General features: G+C 40.4%; 1 protein-coding gene across 3 annotated transcripts; it reads right to left on the reverse strand.

Moving 5' to 3' along the window:
• Positions 1-7,767: 7,767 nt before the first annotated feature.
• Positions 7,768-13,274, reverse strand: NFKBIL1 (NFKB inhibitor like 1). 3 transcript variants are annotated; one of them, XM_075185910.1, is made up of 5 exons: positions 12,930-13,274; positions 11,121-11,396; positions 9,794-9,906; positions 8,662-8,785; positions 7,768-8,565 (listed from the first exon to the last, which is right to left on the reverse strand). In XM_075185910.1, exons 2-5 carry the CDS (start codon positions 11,389-11,391, stop codon positions 7,946-7,948), a joined length of 1,128 nt encoding a protein of 375 aa, XP_075042011.1. In that variant the 5' UTR covers positions 11,392-11,396; positions 12,930-13,274; the 3' UTR covers positions 7,768-7,945. The 3 variants fall into 3 exon arrangements, with proteins under 3 accessions (XP_075042011.1, XP_075042010.1, XP_075042009.1); XM_075185909.1 differs by having other exon boundaries at positions 8,662-8,788; positions 13,104-13,271; XM_075185908.1 differs by having other exon boundaries at positions 8,662-8,788; positions 12,930-13,271.
• Between the last annotated feature and the right edge of the window lie 1,943 nt (positions 13,275-15,217).

A 15,217-nucleotide genomic window follows, 5' to 3' on the forward strand; every position in this document is an offset into this window, starting at 1 on the left:
ATCCTCTCCCCTCACCCTCATTTTTCTTTTCTTATATATGCAAATAATACATGTATTAAAATAAAAAAATACACAGCTAACACATTTAATAAAAACACACATATAAAAATAGAGCTGATACACATATTTACATATGTGGCTAATACATATATTAAAATGTTAAAATGCACAGTTAACTCATATTTAATCAAAAACACAACTAACGTATTTAATAAAATACATATCTAATTCACATTTAACAAAATACACATGTAAAAATGCAGCTAATATACATATTTACATAATAGCTAATACAAATATTAAAAGTATTAAATGTACAGCTAACATATATTTAATTAGATTCACAGCTAACACACATACATATATACAACTATTTAATAGAAAATAAAATAAAATACACAGCTAACATATATGTAATAAAATACACACATAAATAAGCAGCTAATGCTTATATTTAATAAAATATAAAATAAAATATACAACAAACACATTTTTAGCAAGCAGCTAGAGCGTGCGTGGTCCAGCAATGGTCCTGCAATCTCCCGGTAAATGCCCCGCTATCTGCATTTTCATCAATGTTCACCTTTTGCTAGAATTAAAGATATATCTATACAGGACATTGGTAGGATCATCCATCAAGGAGTCTTATTATAATAATAGCAGCCTTCTCGGGTGAAACCACTAAATACCTTTACAGATTTTTTGTGCTGTTCAAATGTAGCTGATGATAATAGTAATATAACATTTTAGCAGATTTAAGATGTAGCAGATCTCAGCACATTGTGACAGAATATTTTCCATTTATACCCGAAGGAGTGATTGTTATTTAATGTTAGTTCTTGAAGTGTGCTAAAATGGATGTATAGAAATGTTTTTGTTAGTCAAGTTTATAATAGTGTTATATAGTATATATTGATAATTAGCTGTGATCTTTTTTTTTTTTTTTATATCATTCCATACAAATGGCAGAACAAGCCTCCGTAAGTATATAACTAGGGTTCAATTAAATCAATGCTCATTTATGGGTACACAAGTTCCTATCTGTTATAGTTATTAAATTCACGTCTACTAGTGAACTTATGAATTATCTGCAGTTTTCAGATTTTACAGGGAAGCATCATAGGGATTTTCAGAGTCTCAGAATAAGTAGCTATTGACATATCCATTAAGCCTGGATACATCCCTTAATTGGATAGTTTAGCTTGAACAAATAAACTGGAGTAAAAGCTGGATATTTAATAGATAAAATATTTAAACCTAAGACAACTTATTAATGTCTCAACTTGATAACAGCTGTACACATCAGTCAATTATTTATATGACAACAGATCAATCTCCAAAAGCAAATTAATGTAACATTTAAATTTATAGAAGTTCCAAGAAAAATCATTTATCGCACAAAAGCAGTGGAAATTGGGAGTTTGACTGGGGCGTTACACATGTAACGCAGGTGTCCTAAGATGAGCTCAGAGAGAACTGAAACTTCCCACTGAAATGTTGTTTTTTGTTTGTTTTTTTACTTTGTTCTGGAAACGTGTGCTAATGAAATTCTAAAAAAAATATTATTCTCCCCACCCCATAAAACAATTGGTAAATAGGAGAAATTATTATAGGAAACTATGTTTATAAGTAAAAGTACTAATACATTAAGATGGACTCTGGCAATGTCCTGTTGACCACAGAAAATATGTTAATGTCAAAGTTTGATTCGTTAACATAAAAATAACCCCCCCCCAGTGTAGAAAGCCATAATATTAATTTCCTTACCAATTAGTAGAACAAGATGGAGGTGACTGAGTAGAGGAAATATATAGAAAGGTTGATAGAACTTCATTTTGTTGAACCAAGCGGTCAAGACAGAATGAGTTATATTCAGCTTATGTTTTACCTCTTAAAATCATTGTACAAATCCCCGCCCTAAGCACAGACCCCTCTAGTCCTGGCAATATAAGTACACACGTCATTCACAATGTGGTTACGGTCATGTTTTACCATCTCTGTATCGCATATAACAGCTAATATGTGAATATTCTTAAAGAGGAAGTGTTACTTAAAGAAATATTGTTAAGGACTCTTCGTGCTTCTAAAAACAACAATATCCACATGAAAAAAAAAAGTAAGCCTTTGGCTGAAAATGACTGACACAAAATATATTCTTCACTATTTACAATCCAAAACCTTTTAAAAATTATTTGCAACACTATGGCCACAACACTCATTTATCATATTACACGAACACTTAAATACATTATTAATAATATGGTTAATGGAGGTGGAGTTGACATCTCATCTAAATGGACACGTGCTAGCAGAGGTCTCTGTACCACGTTTTGATCATACTAGTGGCAGTATGGTGGCTTAGTGGTTAGCACTTCTGCCTCACAGCACTGGGGTCATGAGTTCGATTCCTGACCATCTGTGTGGAGTTTGTATGTTCTCCCATGTTTGCATGGGTTTCCTGCAGGTGCTCCAATTTCCTCCCACACTCCAAAAAACATACTAGTAGGTTAATTGGCTGCTATCAAAGTTGACCTTAGTCTCACTCTCTCTCTCTGGGTGTGTGTGTGTGTGTGTGTGTGTGTGTGTGTGTGTGTGTGTGTGTGTGTGTGTGTGTGTGTGTGTGTGTGTGTGTGTGTGTGTGTGTGTGTGTGTTTTTAGGGAATTTAGACTGTAAGCTAAAAATGGGGCAGGGACTGATTTGAGTGAGTTCTCTGTACAGCGCTGCGGAATTATGTGCGCTATATAAATAGCTCCTGCTGCTGATGATTATACTGGTGCTCAAATTCACCGCCATTGAATGAGAAACATCCTTAACCCCAGATGTCTCGAGAAAGAAACAGCCAATGGCAAGACGCAGCTTAGCTTACATCCAAGCAGGTAGGGAATACAGGTGAGCAAACATGATGAAACATAGAATTTGAAGGCAGATAAGAACCACTTGGCCCATCTAGTATGCACATTTATTTTGTTAATCTATGGTAACCTCAAACCCTATTTGGTCCTTTAATCTTTGCAAGGATATCCCAAAGTCTCCCAGATGAGGTACCAAGGTACAGGGTGTTTTATTATGGCTCTATTTCTAGCAGCTTAAAGATGATTTTCACGAGAGCTCTACACCAGCGGTGACCAACCCGTGGCTCTTTCAGTTTAAAACTGAGGCTCCTGGCCGGCTGCCTGAAAGTATCACCCAGCCACAGTGCTCCGGATGCCGACAGCCCACAGATCTGACTGCTCGGCTGACCGAAAGCAGCCGCGTCATGTGACCTCTGCATAACGCAGAGCGGTCACGATACCTCTACTATCCAATCAGGGAAGAAGGAGGAGAGTGTGTTGTGGGCTCTCCCTCCTTCCTTTGAGCAGGCTCCAGTGTCTGTGGGAGAGGTGTGACAGGTAAGTAAGGTGCATGTGGGGAAGCTGATTGGCATGTATTGGGCATGTGGGGAGGTCTCATGGCATGTATGAGGAATGTGAGTAGATCTCATGGCATGTGGGGAGGCTGTGGGAAGATTATAATAGATGAGGCCTCTTTCTTACAGTGTGATTATTATACAATTTGTTTTTGCTATTATTTTCCATTTAATACAATCCTATTCCATGGACACTCAGAATTGTATTTTGTTTTCCCAACAGTCCTTAAATAATATAGTATTCTTCAGAGACATTGGGCCTGATTCATCAAGGAATCATCTGCCGATTTTTAGTGTATTGTACGCAAAATCAGTCTGTGCATACCCGGAATCGCAAAGGACACTTACTCCCGTCTGCGATTTTGGGGAGTGAACTGGGCTGGGGAGTGGTGTTTTGCCGCAGTCAATGTACGTGTGCCAAACTCAAGAGCACGCAGCAGCCTCTGAATCCAGCTCTGAGCGTCTCAAAGTTACTTGTTTTTCTGCTCTATCTGTTGCACCAGCTACAGGGCTAGTCTAAGTCCTGATCAATAGTGATGACAATCTCGTATGCATGCTATGACCTGTCTGCAATCACAAGCAACTGTATAAAATGTTGTTTATGTTCAGTAGACATTAACAACACTCTAATAAATGTATTTCATGAAAAAAAAATAAACACTTCTTTATCAGGTAACAATGTACGATTTTTGTTTTAATTTTCCTCTGCGTTCTTTTGCAAGTTTATAATCCACATCGGTACTGGACCTATCCTGCTGCGTTCTATATAGTAGAGCACAGCAGACCTGCCCCCGATCTCAAGAGCACATGTATCTTGAGATCTCTCGAGAAGCCTAAATACATGCGTATAATACTAAACACGGGTTTGGGGGTCAGAGTACGCGCCTGATGAAGCAGGGCCATTGTTGCGCTCACTGACCTTTACCCCCTACATTCATCCCTGAGTCATTCACAGTTATGCACCTAGTTTAAAGGAAATATGGTAAAGGTCCCACCATGCTCTATTCCCAAATATCCTTAAACTATAAAATACTCAACATGACAGACAGTAATGTGCTCCTATTTACCACTCATGTTCTCGTTTAATTAACCTGGCCTCTATTACTTAGCTGATTGATATTTTTTTCCTTCAAATCAATTGATTTTGAGTCCAAGTCAACTGATAAACACTAAACCGCCACATTTACTATAGGGCGGTTTGAGGATTCCATTTTAAAATGACTGGCGATGTATGGCGGATTGAAAAAACCAAACCGCCGTTAGTTTGGTTAAAACCGCCATCCAAAAGACAGGACAGTTTCACTACCTGCTTCAGAATGGCTGGATAACTTAAACATGCCATATGAACTATTTTGCCATTCAGAACATAAGAGAAAGCACCATTAACATTTAAATTATTTGGGCAATCATTATTTAGTAAGGGGCAAAATTTATTTAATATTAACTTACGAGGGGAGTTTTATCCCCCCATTATATTAAAGGGATAAGATTATTTAATTATATTATTCAGACAATATGTAATGCCAAATTGTGCAACATAATTATATCCACCGTTAACAATCAGTTAATATTATATATTAGATTTCACGCATAATATAATGCTATAAGTGTCCCCTTAAAAAAAGATATATATATATATATATATATATATATATATATATATAAATATATATTATATATATATCTCAATTCCCTCCTAATATTAAATTAATTTTGCCCCTTAATCAAAAAATAACGATTACCTAAATAATTTAAATGTCAATGGTGCTTCCTCTTATGTTCTGAATGGCAAAATAGATCAAACAGCAGCAGTTTGAGCAATCTCACAACCCCCGCTTTCATTTTGGCCGTTTGGATGGCTATTTTGCAGCTGTTTTGAAAACCCCCAGCTTAGTAAATCCAGCTGTTTGTACGTTCATCATTGTTAAAATCGGGATGGGGGGTTTGTAAAGTGGTGGTGTCGAAAAATGTCTATTCTGGCTTTTTTTAATGGCAGTTTGGGCTTTAGTAGAAACCGCCGGAAAAAAAAGCCAAAAGCGGCCCTTTAGTAAATCTAGCCCTATATCTATGAATTAGTGACAGCTATTGGTTGCCAGACCTTCGAGAGACAAAAACAACAGAGATAACCGATGCTGCTCCACACTGGACGTGGCAATTTGCGGAGACCACTCTGTGAGTTTAGACTCGAACGAATAAGACAAAAGGACATTTGTGTTCCACGGGCTCTTTCTGCATTTTGAACCATCCTCAACTTGCTGTCTTAGCTTATTATAATTTGTGTTCATATGCAGTTGCTAACATATGCTATATTACTCCATGCATATATTAGGCTACTGGTTATATGTTAGACAGATTTGTTCTTAAATGTCGCCAGGTGGAATAGTTACTCAGTTATAAGACAGAACAAGAGGTCTGGGCTAAACAACGAGCGTAAACAAACCATTATCCACTTTGTCATCTGGCCACCATTGCATAAGAGTACTGCAGGAGAATGTCCTTGGGCACTCAGGGTATTTTCAGTGTCCAGGATGTATATACACTGTATATATACTAGCAATATACACGGATCAGTCACAACATTAAACCCACTGACAAGCAAAGTGAATAACATTGATTATCTTGTTACACTGGCACTTGTCATGGGGCGGGATATATTAGGCAGCAAGTAAACAATTAGTTCTTGAAATCGAGTTGTTGAAAGCAGGAAAAATGGGCAAGTGTAAGGATCTGAGCGACTTTGACAAAGGTCAAATTGTGATGGCTAGACGTCTGGGTGAGAGCATCTTCAAAATGGCAGGTCTTGTGGGGTGTTCTCAGTATGCAGTGGTTAGTACCTACCAAATGTAGCCCAAGTAAGGACCACCGGTGAACCGGCAAGAGGTTCATGGGTGCTCAAGCCTCATTGATGCGGGTGAGGAGCGAAGGCTTACTCATCTGGTCCAATCCCACAGAAGAGCTACTGTAGCACAAATTGCTGAAAAAGATAATGCTATCTATGATATAAAAGGTGTCAGAACACACAGAGCATCGCAGCTTGCTGCGTAGAGGACTAGATAGCTGCAGACTGGTCAGAGAGTCCATGCTGACCCATCCACTGCCAAAAATGCATACAATGGGCACATGAGCACCAGAACTGGACCACAGAGCAATGAAAAAAGTTGGCCTGGTCTGATGAAACACCTTATCTTTTACATTATGTGGACGGCTGGGTGTGTGTGCGTTGTCTACCTGGGGAAGAGATGGCACCAGGATGCACTACGGTAAGAAGACAAGCCGGCAGAGGCAGTGTGATGCTCTGGGCAATGTTCTGTTGGGAAACCTTGGGTCCTGGAATTCAGGTGGATGCTTCTTTGACACGTATCACCTACCTAAATATTGTTGCAGACCAAGTACACCCACTCATGGCAACAGTATTCCGTGATGGCCGTGGCCTCTTTCAGCAGGATAATGCACCCTGCACAATGCAAAAACTGTTCAGGAATGGTTTGAGGAACATAACAAAGAGTTCAAGGTGTTGACTTGGCCTCCAAAGTCCCCAGAATCCAATCCAATCGAGCATCTGTGGATGTGCTGGAAAAACAAGTCCGGGCCATGGAGGTCTCACCTCGTAACTTACAGGATCTGCTGCTAACATCTTGGTGCCAGGTACCACAGGACACCTTCAGAGGTCTTGTGGAGGCCATGCCTCGACCGGTCAGAGCTGTTTCGGCAGCATGAGGGCGACCTATACAATATTAGGCAGGTGGTTTTAATGTTGCGGCTGATCAGTCAATGCCCTGATAACCACTTCACTAAATAATAGCAGAGTTTGTAACCAACTCTACAGAGCCCCCATTAAGACTGGGGTGAAGTATGCAACGTAAGGCACAATGGACTTTGGAGTATAGCAAACCCATACAGAGCAGCCAATATAAGTTAGGACAAGGCAAGACTGAAAGGAGACAGAAACCCTCCACTGTATATAAAATACAGGAGGCAGTCACACAACACTACAGATAGCATTAGATGGACAAGAGTTGCTGTCTCGTCTCCTCATTTTGTAGTTTCAGACATTTTTCTCTCTTCCCTATCACTGCCTCTCTCTCCGTGCTGCTGAGATGAGGCTGGTGGCCGGGGTCCTTCTTTACACAGTCTAGATGGCAAGATCTCAGTCAGCCTCTTGCTCAGTTCAAGACAGGAATGAGAACAAGTTGACAACCTAATTATTTAGATTTTAAAGAAAGCAGCGGCTGTAATACACTGCCATAATCCACTAGGTGGCACTACTCCTTTAGTAAATACAGATTACAGGTCATCTTTACAGAGCAAACATAGAACATGTTAGTAACACTGATAGCAAGGAAAATAAGATTACAAAATAATATCCCAACGTTTTAATAATTTAAGAAAACAGACATTCCACTTATACACTGGTATAGTCCATTTACAGAAATATACACGAACGGATACAAAAGGGCACCACCAGCACGCTGGAATTATGACCACATACATATAGGGCTGGCATTGCAATGGATTGGTCATTGGTGGCTCCTTGTCTATTACTTTGCTTCCTCGGCCAGTCTGTTTAGCTCCTGCGACAGGGCCGTAACGGTTCCCAGCACGCGTTCCCGGTCCTTGGCACGCAATCGAGTCCCACATCTCTGCATGAAGCGGTCAGGATGCCACGTCACCCTTTGTGCCCGTAGGTAGCGTTTATAAGAGGTTACATCTGAGGAGCCTGCACCCGCTGCTATGGCCTGCGCCATCTGTTTAGCAGTGCCGTTCGGCACAGGCCAAGGGATGTCCCTATAACCCAACAGATTCATTCCCGTCCTTACATCTGCGTTGTCTACGCTGGCATTACCAGCATCACTCGTTGACTCAGCATCATTTTCTGGGATCATGCCAGGCTCCACTGCTGCACCTGCTCCTTTAAAAAACTCCTGGCATTTCCTCTGATACCGCTCACTTTGAGCCCGGCGCAGTTCTTTCTCCATTCGCTGTTGCCTCTCTAGATGCTTCTGTTCTTCCACGTGGGTGGACGGTTCCTCCGTAAAGACTCTCTTTGTCTTCGACCGAGGACGCTCAGACTGGCGCTTTCTAGCCTGGTGCTCCTTGTAGATCCGATCGGCCCAGGCTTCAAAGGTCTCTGTCTCAATAACTGGGTTAGAATAGTCATCTGCAAGTATGAAAAAAAATATAGCGGTTTTATTACAGACAGATGATTAGATGGAGGTAAACTACACATACAATACCACACTGTTGTGTCACATACCCTCATACTGTCCAAACATCTCTTGGTATTCATCCATGCTCTCTGCCAGAAGTTTATCTCTCCACTCTGTAGCAGGGGGACCTGTGTGCGCCTTAGAAGTATATAGGTTATGCTGGGAACTCTCCTGCTGTAAAATAAACCAAAACAATAGGAAAGAATAAGCCACAGACAAGGGACACAAAGAACAATAAAAAGAAAGGGAGATTCTCAGTAGGGCTTTAATCGTCGCACTCATCGCTGGAGGATTTACACCAATGCCTGTCCTACATTTAGGACACTATCGTCATAAATACTGATAGGGAGTCGCTTCTATAATGGACCTGGCTCATGTGTAAATAGCATCTGCGTGTCCAGCAGACCCAATAGCTATTTAGACTCATGGGGATAGTGACCCATAGAGATGGTTAACCCCGTGTATCACCATGTACCATCCATGACGGACATGGTGATCTGGATGTAGTAAAAAGCTATATCACCTATGCAGCAGCGTTCCTAGTGTAAAGTCATGCGAATATGACAACCCATCCTAGGTTTAGGTATGTTAACACAGGGTACACCAAAACACCAAATAAAAACATTAAGAACAAAAATAACTAAAAGTAAAAACATTTTGTAGAACCCTCCACACTTCCCTCAAACACATTATGGCCCAAAAAAATACCCTAAACATCCAAAGAAGTACACAGTATCTCTGTAATGTTACACGAAAAATAATTTATATTTCATGTATTGAATTTATTTCATGAAAACAACTAACTGAAAGCGCTTTTTCACTGTATAATACCCATACATGTGCCGTAAATGTGCATCCTCTCTCTTGAAGCTCTTAGAACAGAATGTTTCGTAATCACAGTGACGAGTGGGGATCCTGCCAATCACAAGACAGCACAGACCAGGCGTCCGCAGAGCAGTGTTACCGCTACTTCTAAACCACTGTACAGCAAAAATCTCACGGACACGATAATTCAAAACGGTGTGAACCTACTATCCGACTGGGACGTCTCCCCAAGTAGTGTGTATAACATGCATGTCAAATAACTTATGTTTGCAAGCGTAAGAAATAAACGCCGAGATGTTTATGCAATACAGTGTCCTATTATTAATATAGACTGTGTACGGAGACTTAGGTTACCATGAGGTCTTCCGCCAGTTTCAGGATGTTGCGGGGTGTTGTTCCCTGATGATTTGGAGCATCCATAGTCTGCGGGCAGCGTTTCAGTATTGGCACAACCAAGTCTGTGTACACTAAGGAAAGAAAACAAAAACCAGAATGATCATTAGCCGACATAAATCTATGTTACCACACATATGTAATCTGACTCTTCTGCTGGCACATGGATGCAGCATTGGTTCACGGTGGCATACATAGCCTGGCAGTGCTAGTACAGGGTACTAGTATTATTCGTACAGCCTATATATTTTTATTGCTAATAGATGGTGGCATACAAACCTTGGCACAAGAAGTGGACTGGCACAGATACAGCCCCTTCCACAGACTAGTTATGTATATACAGTATGACGTAATAACCTATAGCAATCCCACCAGTGTTCTGCCATTATATAAAACCTATGCAGCTAAATTCAAAGACAAATAACATCATGGAATACAATGTGCACTGTGTACTGGTGTAGGTGAGTTCTCTGTACAGCGCCACAGAATTAGTGGCGCTATATAAATAGCTAATGATGATGATGATAATAATACTACATTGGAAAGGGGGTTAGAGTATTAACATCCCAATATCCCATACAGCGTTATTGCATAAGTTACCCATATTTGACAAATACATTATTGTAAAAAAGTTTGCTTTGGGTTATTATTAAAAAAAAGTTGCAGATACTTGGTTTCTGTCATTAAAAATATTTTAGATATATTTTAATGAGAATGTAGATATACCATATATTATATGGGATTTACTAAGTGCTGGTTTATTTCTTCTCTGATTTTGCTTGAAAATATTGCCTTTTGCAGTTTTAGTAGTTGTCTATCAGGCCTTATTGGGTGTGGCTCACAAGTCAGCCCTTGCTAGTAAGCCCCTATTATACATGGGAGGTGAGGGCATCTGATTTTAACTGCATTTTAATGGTGTTTGAAGCATGTAGGTCAGTGTAGGACTTGCATATAATGAGGTGCCCTTGACGTTGGGATGCAGGCTTAACAGTTTTGATCAAAATATGAACCAATAGATCACGTTTTTATTTTGCTAGATACACCCAGATTTGCAGTGGTAAGAATAAGTGCTGACAATTGTCTTTTTGTATTGTATACATATAAGGCGTTTATACGGCCAAGCAGCTGGTATCATATACAATACGGGATATACCGAGCGCAGGCTTATTTCTTCTCTGGTTTTATAGGATAATGATGCTTTGTGAAGCACAGTAATACTAGGGTTGTCGTATTGTGATATGAAGTATGTAACATCAATGACAGCATTATGATACCATTCCCTGCTCACCTCTCCATTCCCCTTTCTCCACCTTCCTGGCCACTATATGCAGAGCATTATTCCCGGCAGCATCAGTCCGCATGGGGTCGGCTCCTTTGCGGAGCAGGAGAAGGACACAGGCATCATCGCAGAGCGAGCAGGCAGCATGCAGGAGGCTCTCTCCTCCTGGTAGCGGCTGGTCCAGCTGTAGGTGCCGGTGTCGGCGAATGTAAGACTTCAGGCGGAGAACGTCCCCTCGCTGAACATAGAGCAGAGCGCGCAGCTCCCGGCGGAAACACATAAGATCTATATTGGAGAGAGGCAGATTTTTACACTACACGTTATAATGATTCATCAACAAGGTGTGAATTGTGAATGATACGCTAAACAGCTTTATAGAAAGATCTATACATGACATTATATAGAAATGGAAAAGGAATTGTAATCCTGCGTTTTATAGCCATGAATTATCACATTAATACGGACAGTGCGGACAACAATCATAACATAGATTTGGCTTTCATGCTGGAATAACGTACAACTCAATTTCATGATTACCAAAAATTTCTATTTTAATACTTCCATTTTATACTGTAACTGGTTAACATTTCAATAAATACTCTTTATATCAATAAAGATACATATAAAAAAATATAGAGAGATGGTCCAAATCAGAAATAAATCACAGTACCAAATTCAAATGTTTCTTTCCTGTATCTTACTGTAAAGTAATAGTAAAATCTTCTGGCCATTCTTTTTCATCCCAGCATTTTGCTGCTTCAGCTCAGGACCCCCCTGACTGTCTATCATCCAGACCTGGTCCACGTGCGGACCTATTTTTTGGGGTTTTTCTTTTGTTTTACTACCGGCACATTAAAGTATTTATTGATTGATAGCAAATTAACCGACACATTTCTGGAAAAAGTCATCTCCTACACAAAAACTAGGCAACCTGTGTTTCACCAGCTGTTGTGGAACTACAAGCTCCAGCATACTCTGCCAGACATTACCCAAGTTATTTTGTTCTTAAAAATGTCCCTATTTTTCAGTACTAACCAACTGTACAATAAGACTTCTCTTTTCGGCATGTTAGATGTAACAATACCTGCTAATTACATGGGCATAATTGTGGTCAGAGCTGCCAGTACATTCTAATCATTTCACACGTTAGCTCAGCAGAGCGAGCGGATATCAAAATACCCACTCCAGAGCTCAGTCCCATTTAACCAAACCTGCTGCTGGCCTACCCGACACCCACACCCGCTGCCGGACGGCCTACCTGACACCCACACACACAGTGTCGATCTGAACAGAATGTACGGGTAGCACTGACAAGTGGCATATATAATTAAATAGTGCCAATGTACTTCTTACAATCTATACTTATGCTATAAGCTTTATAACTTCATATTTATAGTAGAGGAGCATCGGAAATGCAAAAAAGTATGTTATAATAAAAAACAGAAAAAATGGCACGATGGGGGTTTTAGTGCTTCAAGCCCCACTGAAGCAATGTCACACAAGATGTGCAGAGATTCACAGCATCAGCAGCAGCAGCAGAGGGTGACTGGGGACGGTGTTAAAAACATTGGCAGTTCTGTAACACGGTCTAGCATTGAACATGTGTATTCCCTAATTATTTCCCCTTCTATACTGTTGCTGTGCCTGGTGCCCTCAGCAGAGTAATATTATATATAAGATGCCCCCATCCTTATATACACACACTGCAGGATAGTCACTGGTTCCTATACTTACCTCTGTGCCTGGTGCCCTCAGCAGGCTGATATATATAAGATGCCCCCATCCTTATACACAGCAGTCACTAGGTCCTATACTTACCTCTGTGCCTGGTGCCCTCAGCAGGGTGATGTTATATATAAGATGCCCCCATCCTTATACACAGCAGTGACTAGTTCCTATACTCACCTCTGTGCCTGGTGCCCTCAGCAGGGTGATGTTATATATAAGATGCCCCCATCCTTATACACAGCAGTGACTAGTTCCTATACTCACCTCTGTACCTGGTGCCCTCAGCAGGGTGGTGGTGGTGATGTTATATATAAGATGCCCCCATCCTTATACACAGCAGGAGAGCAGCTTCCTTCAGTTCAGTTAAAGCCCCTTCCGTTGCATTACATCACCAGGTCATGTGACTACTACAGACACACGTGGTAGACAGTTCAGATGACAGTTATGTGTTCCGGGTGTACAAGGAGGAGTCAGCTCTCCACTTCACGTCCTTTTGATAAATCTTTCCCCAGAAACATGACACCTGCATCTTTCTGTCCGGATGAAAAGCTGATTTACACTGTACTATGAATGAGTGATCTTATTAGTGATATGACATTAATATACATACAGTAGGACAATAGTATACATCATTTACACTCCAATATGTCTGCAGGATATGTTTATGTTCTGTATATTAGAGCAGTTACGTTTAAAACCAGCAAAACTCCATATGATTATTTTCTGTCTTGCAGAAATAAATATTTTGATGTACCAGCTGTGAAGAAAAAACCCCAAAACTGAAGCTAAGAGCACAGATGCCAAATGTGTCTGCATTTGATTTGCAGTGTTTAAATACCAGAACTATCTGCAAAGTTATCTCTGTAGCCGGAATACCACTTTTAATATTACGTAATATATTTTACGTCTTATTCTGGAATCTGGATATAGTTCTCGGAGACAATAATTATTATATATGTATACATAACTACACAGCATCACGTCTCTTGGTTTCTTATCCCATAATCACATCTCCCAACTGTCCCGATCTAAGTGGGTCAGTCTCGATTCGGGGACAGTTGGAAGCTATAACCAATAGACCCAATCAATGCTGCACATACCAGCGGCTAGTCCACGCAGCATTGAAGTAGTGTTTTTAGGGAGTGGGTTTCTCCTGTGTTAACCACTTTCCCACCTGCCCACCTTCCCCAACCATCCACTATGGGCAGAATGGTGGCTCAGTGGTTAGCACTTCTGCCTTACAGCACTGGGGTCATAAGTTAAATTCCAGACCATGGCCTTTTCTGTGAGGAGTTTGTATGTTCTCCCCGTGTTTGCATGGGTTTCCTCCGGGTGCTCCGGTTTCCTCCCACACTCCAAAAACATACTGGTAGGTTAATTGGCTGCTAACAAATTGACCCTAGTCTGTGTGTCTGTCTGTGTGTGTGTGTGTGTGTGTGTTAGGGAATTTAGACTGTAAGCTCCAATGGGGCAGGGACTGATGTGAGTGAGTTCTCTGTACAGCGCTGTGAAATTAGTGGCGCTATATAAATAAATGATGATGATGATAGTCATTTACTCACAATGCACATTATGCTTGCACTGCATTCTATTAATTCATCGGACATGGTTAATACAATTCTGTCAAGGTGCCATCAGGAAACCGGAGCACCCGGAGGAAACCCACACAAACACGGGGAGAACATACAAACTCCTCACAGATAAGGCCATGGTTGGGAATTGAACTCATGACCCCAGTGCTGTAAGGCAGAAGTGCTATATTTTTGTACCGGCTTAAATTAATGAATCGGCAGCATCTGTCTAAGTGCATATATCTGCAATGGTTCAACAACAAACCATGCAGCTAACTATGGTGGTCAAAGTAAAAATTATCAATGGTTTCATGTTTAACGTTATGATTATGCCCATAAACCTTACGTGAATATCCTGCTTTATGTACGTCATGTAAAATAAAAAAATAAAATAAAAGATATATATTTTTGTAAAACTCATATTTTTATTAATAATTATTGAGAGTTGATCATTTGTTTTCTAAAAACATTTTTTGGGCATGCTGGACATGTCCATATTCTGCAGTCTGTCCTGTCTGTCTACAAACGGCAAGTAACGCATAGCCAGGGCATACTTATACCTAAATGCAAATGGAAATGTATATTGAGATCCGCTTGTATTTGGATTCAGACGTACATATGTGTACAAGTTATGTTCCTTTTTTAAACACAAGTTGCATTCAAATCAGGCCCAATATGTGCAACTCAACATACAGATGCATATTGTGTGTATGGGCGGTGTGATAACTTATGCAAGGCATATTTTTTTGCGTGGCACAAATGGATTTGCATTATAACTCTAAATGAGGAGGAAAGTGACCACACCCG

Source organism: Mixophyes fleayi, chromosome 9, assembly GCF_038048845.1.
Source record: "Mixophyes fleayi isolate aMixFle1 chromosome 9, aMixFle1.hap1, whole genome shotgun sequence".
NCBI lineage: Eukaryota > Metazoa > Chordata > Amphibia > Anura > Limnodynastidae > Mixophyes > Mixophyes fleayi.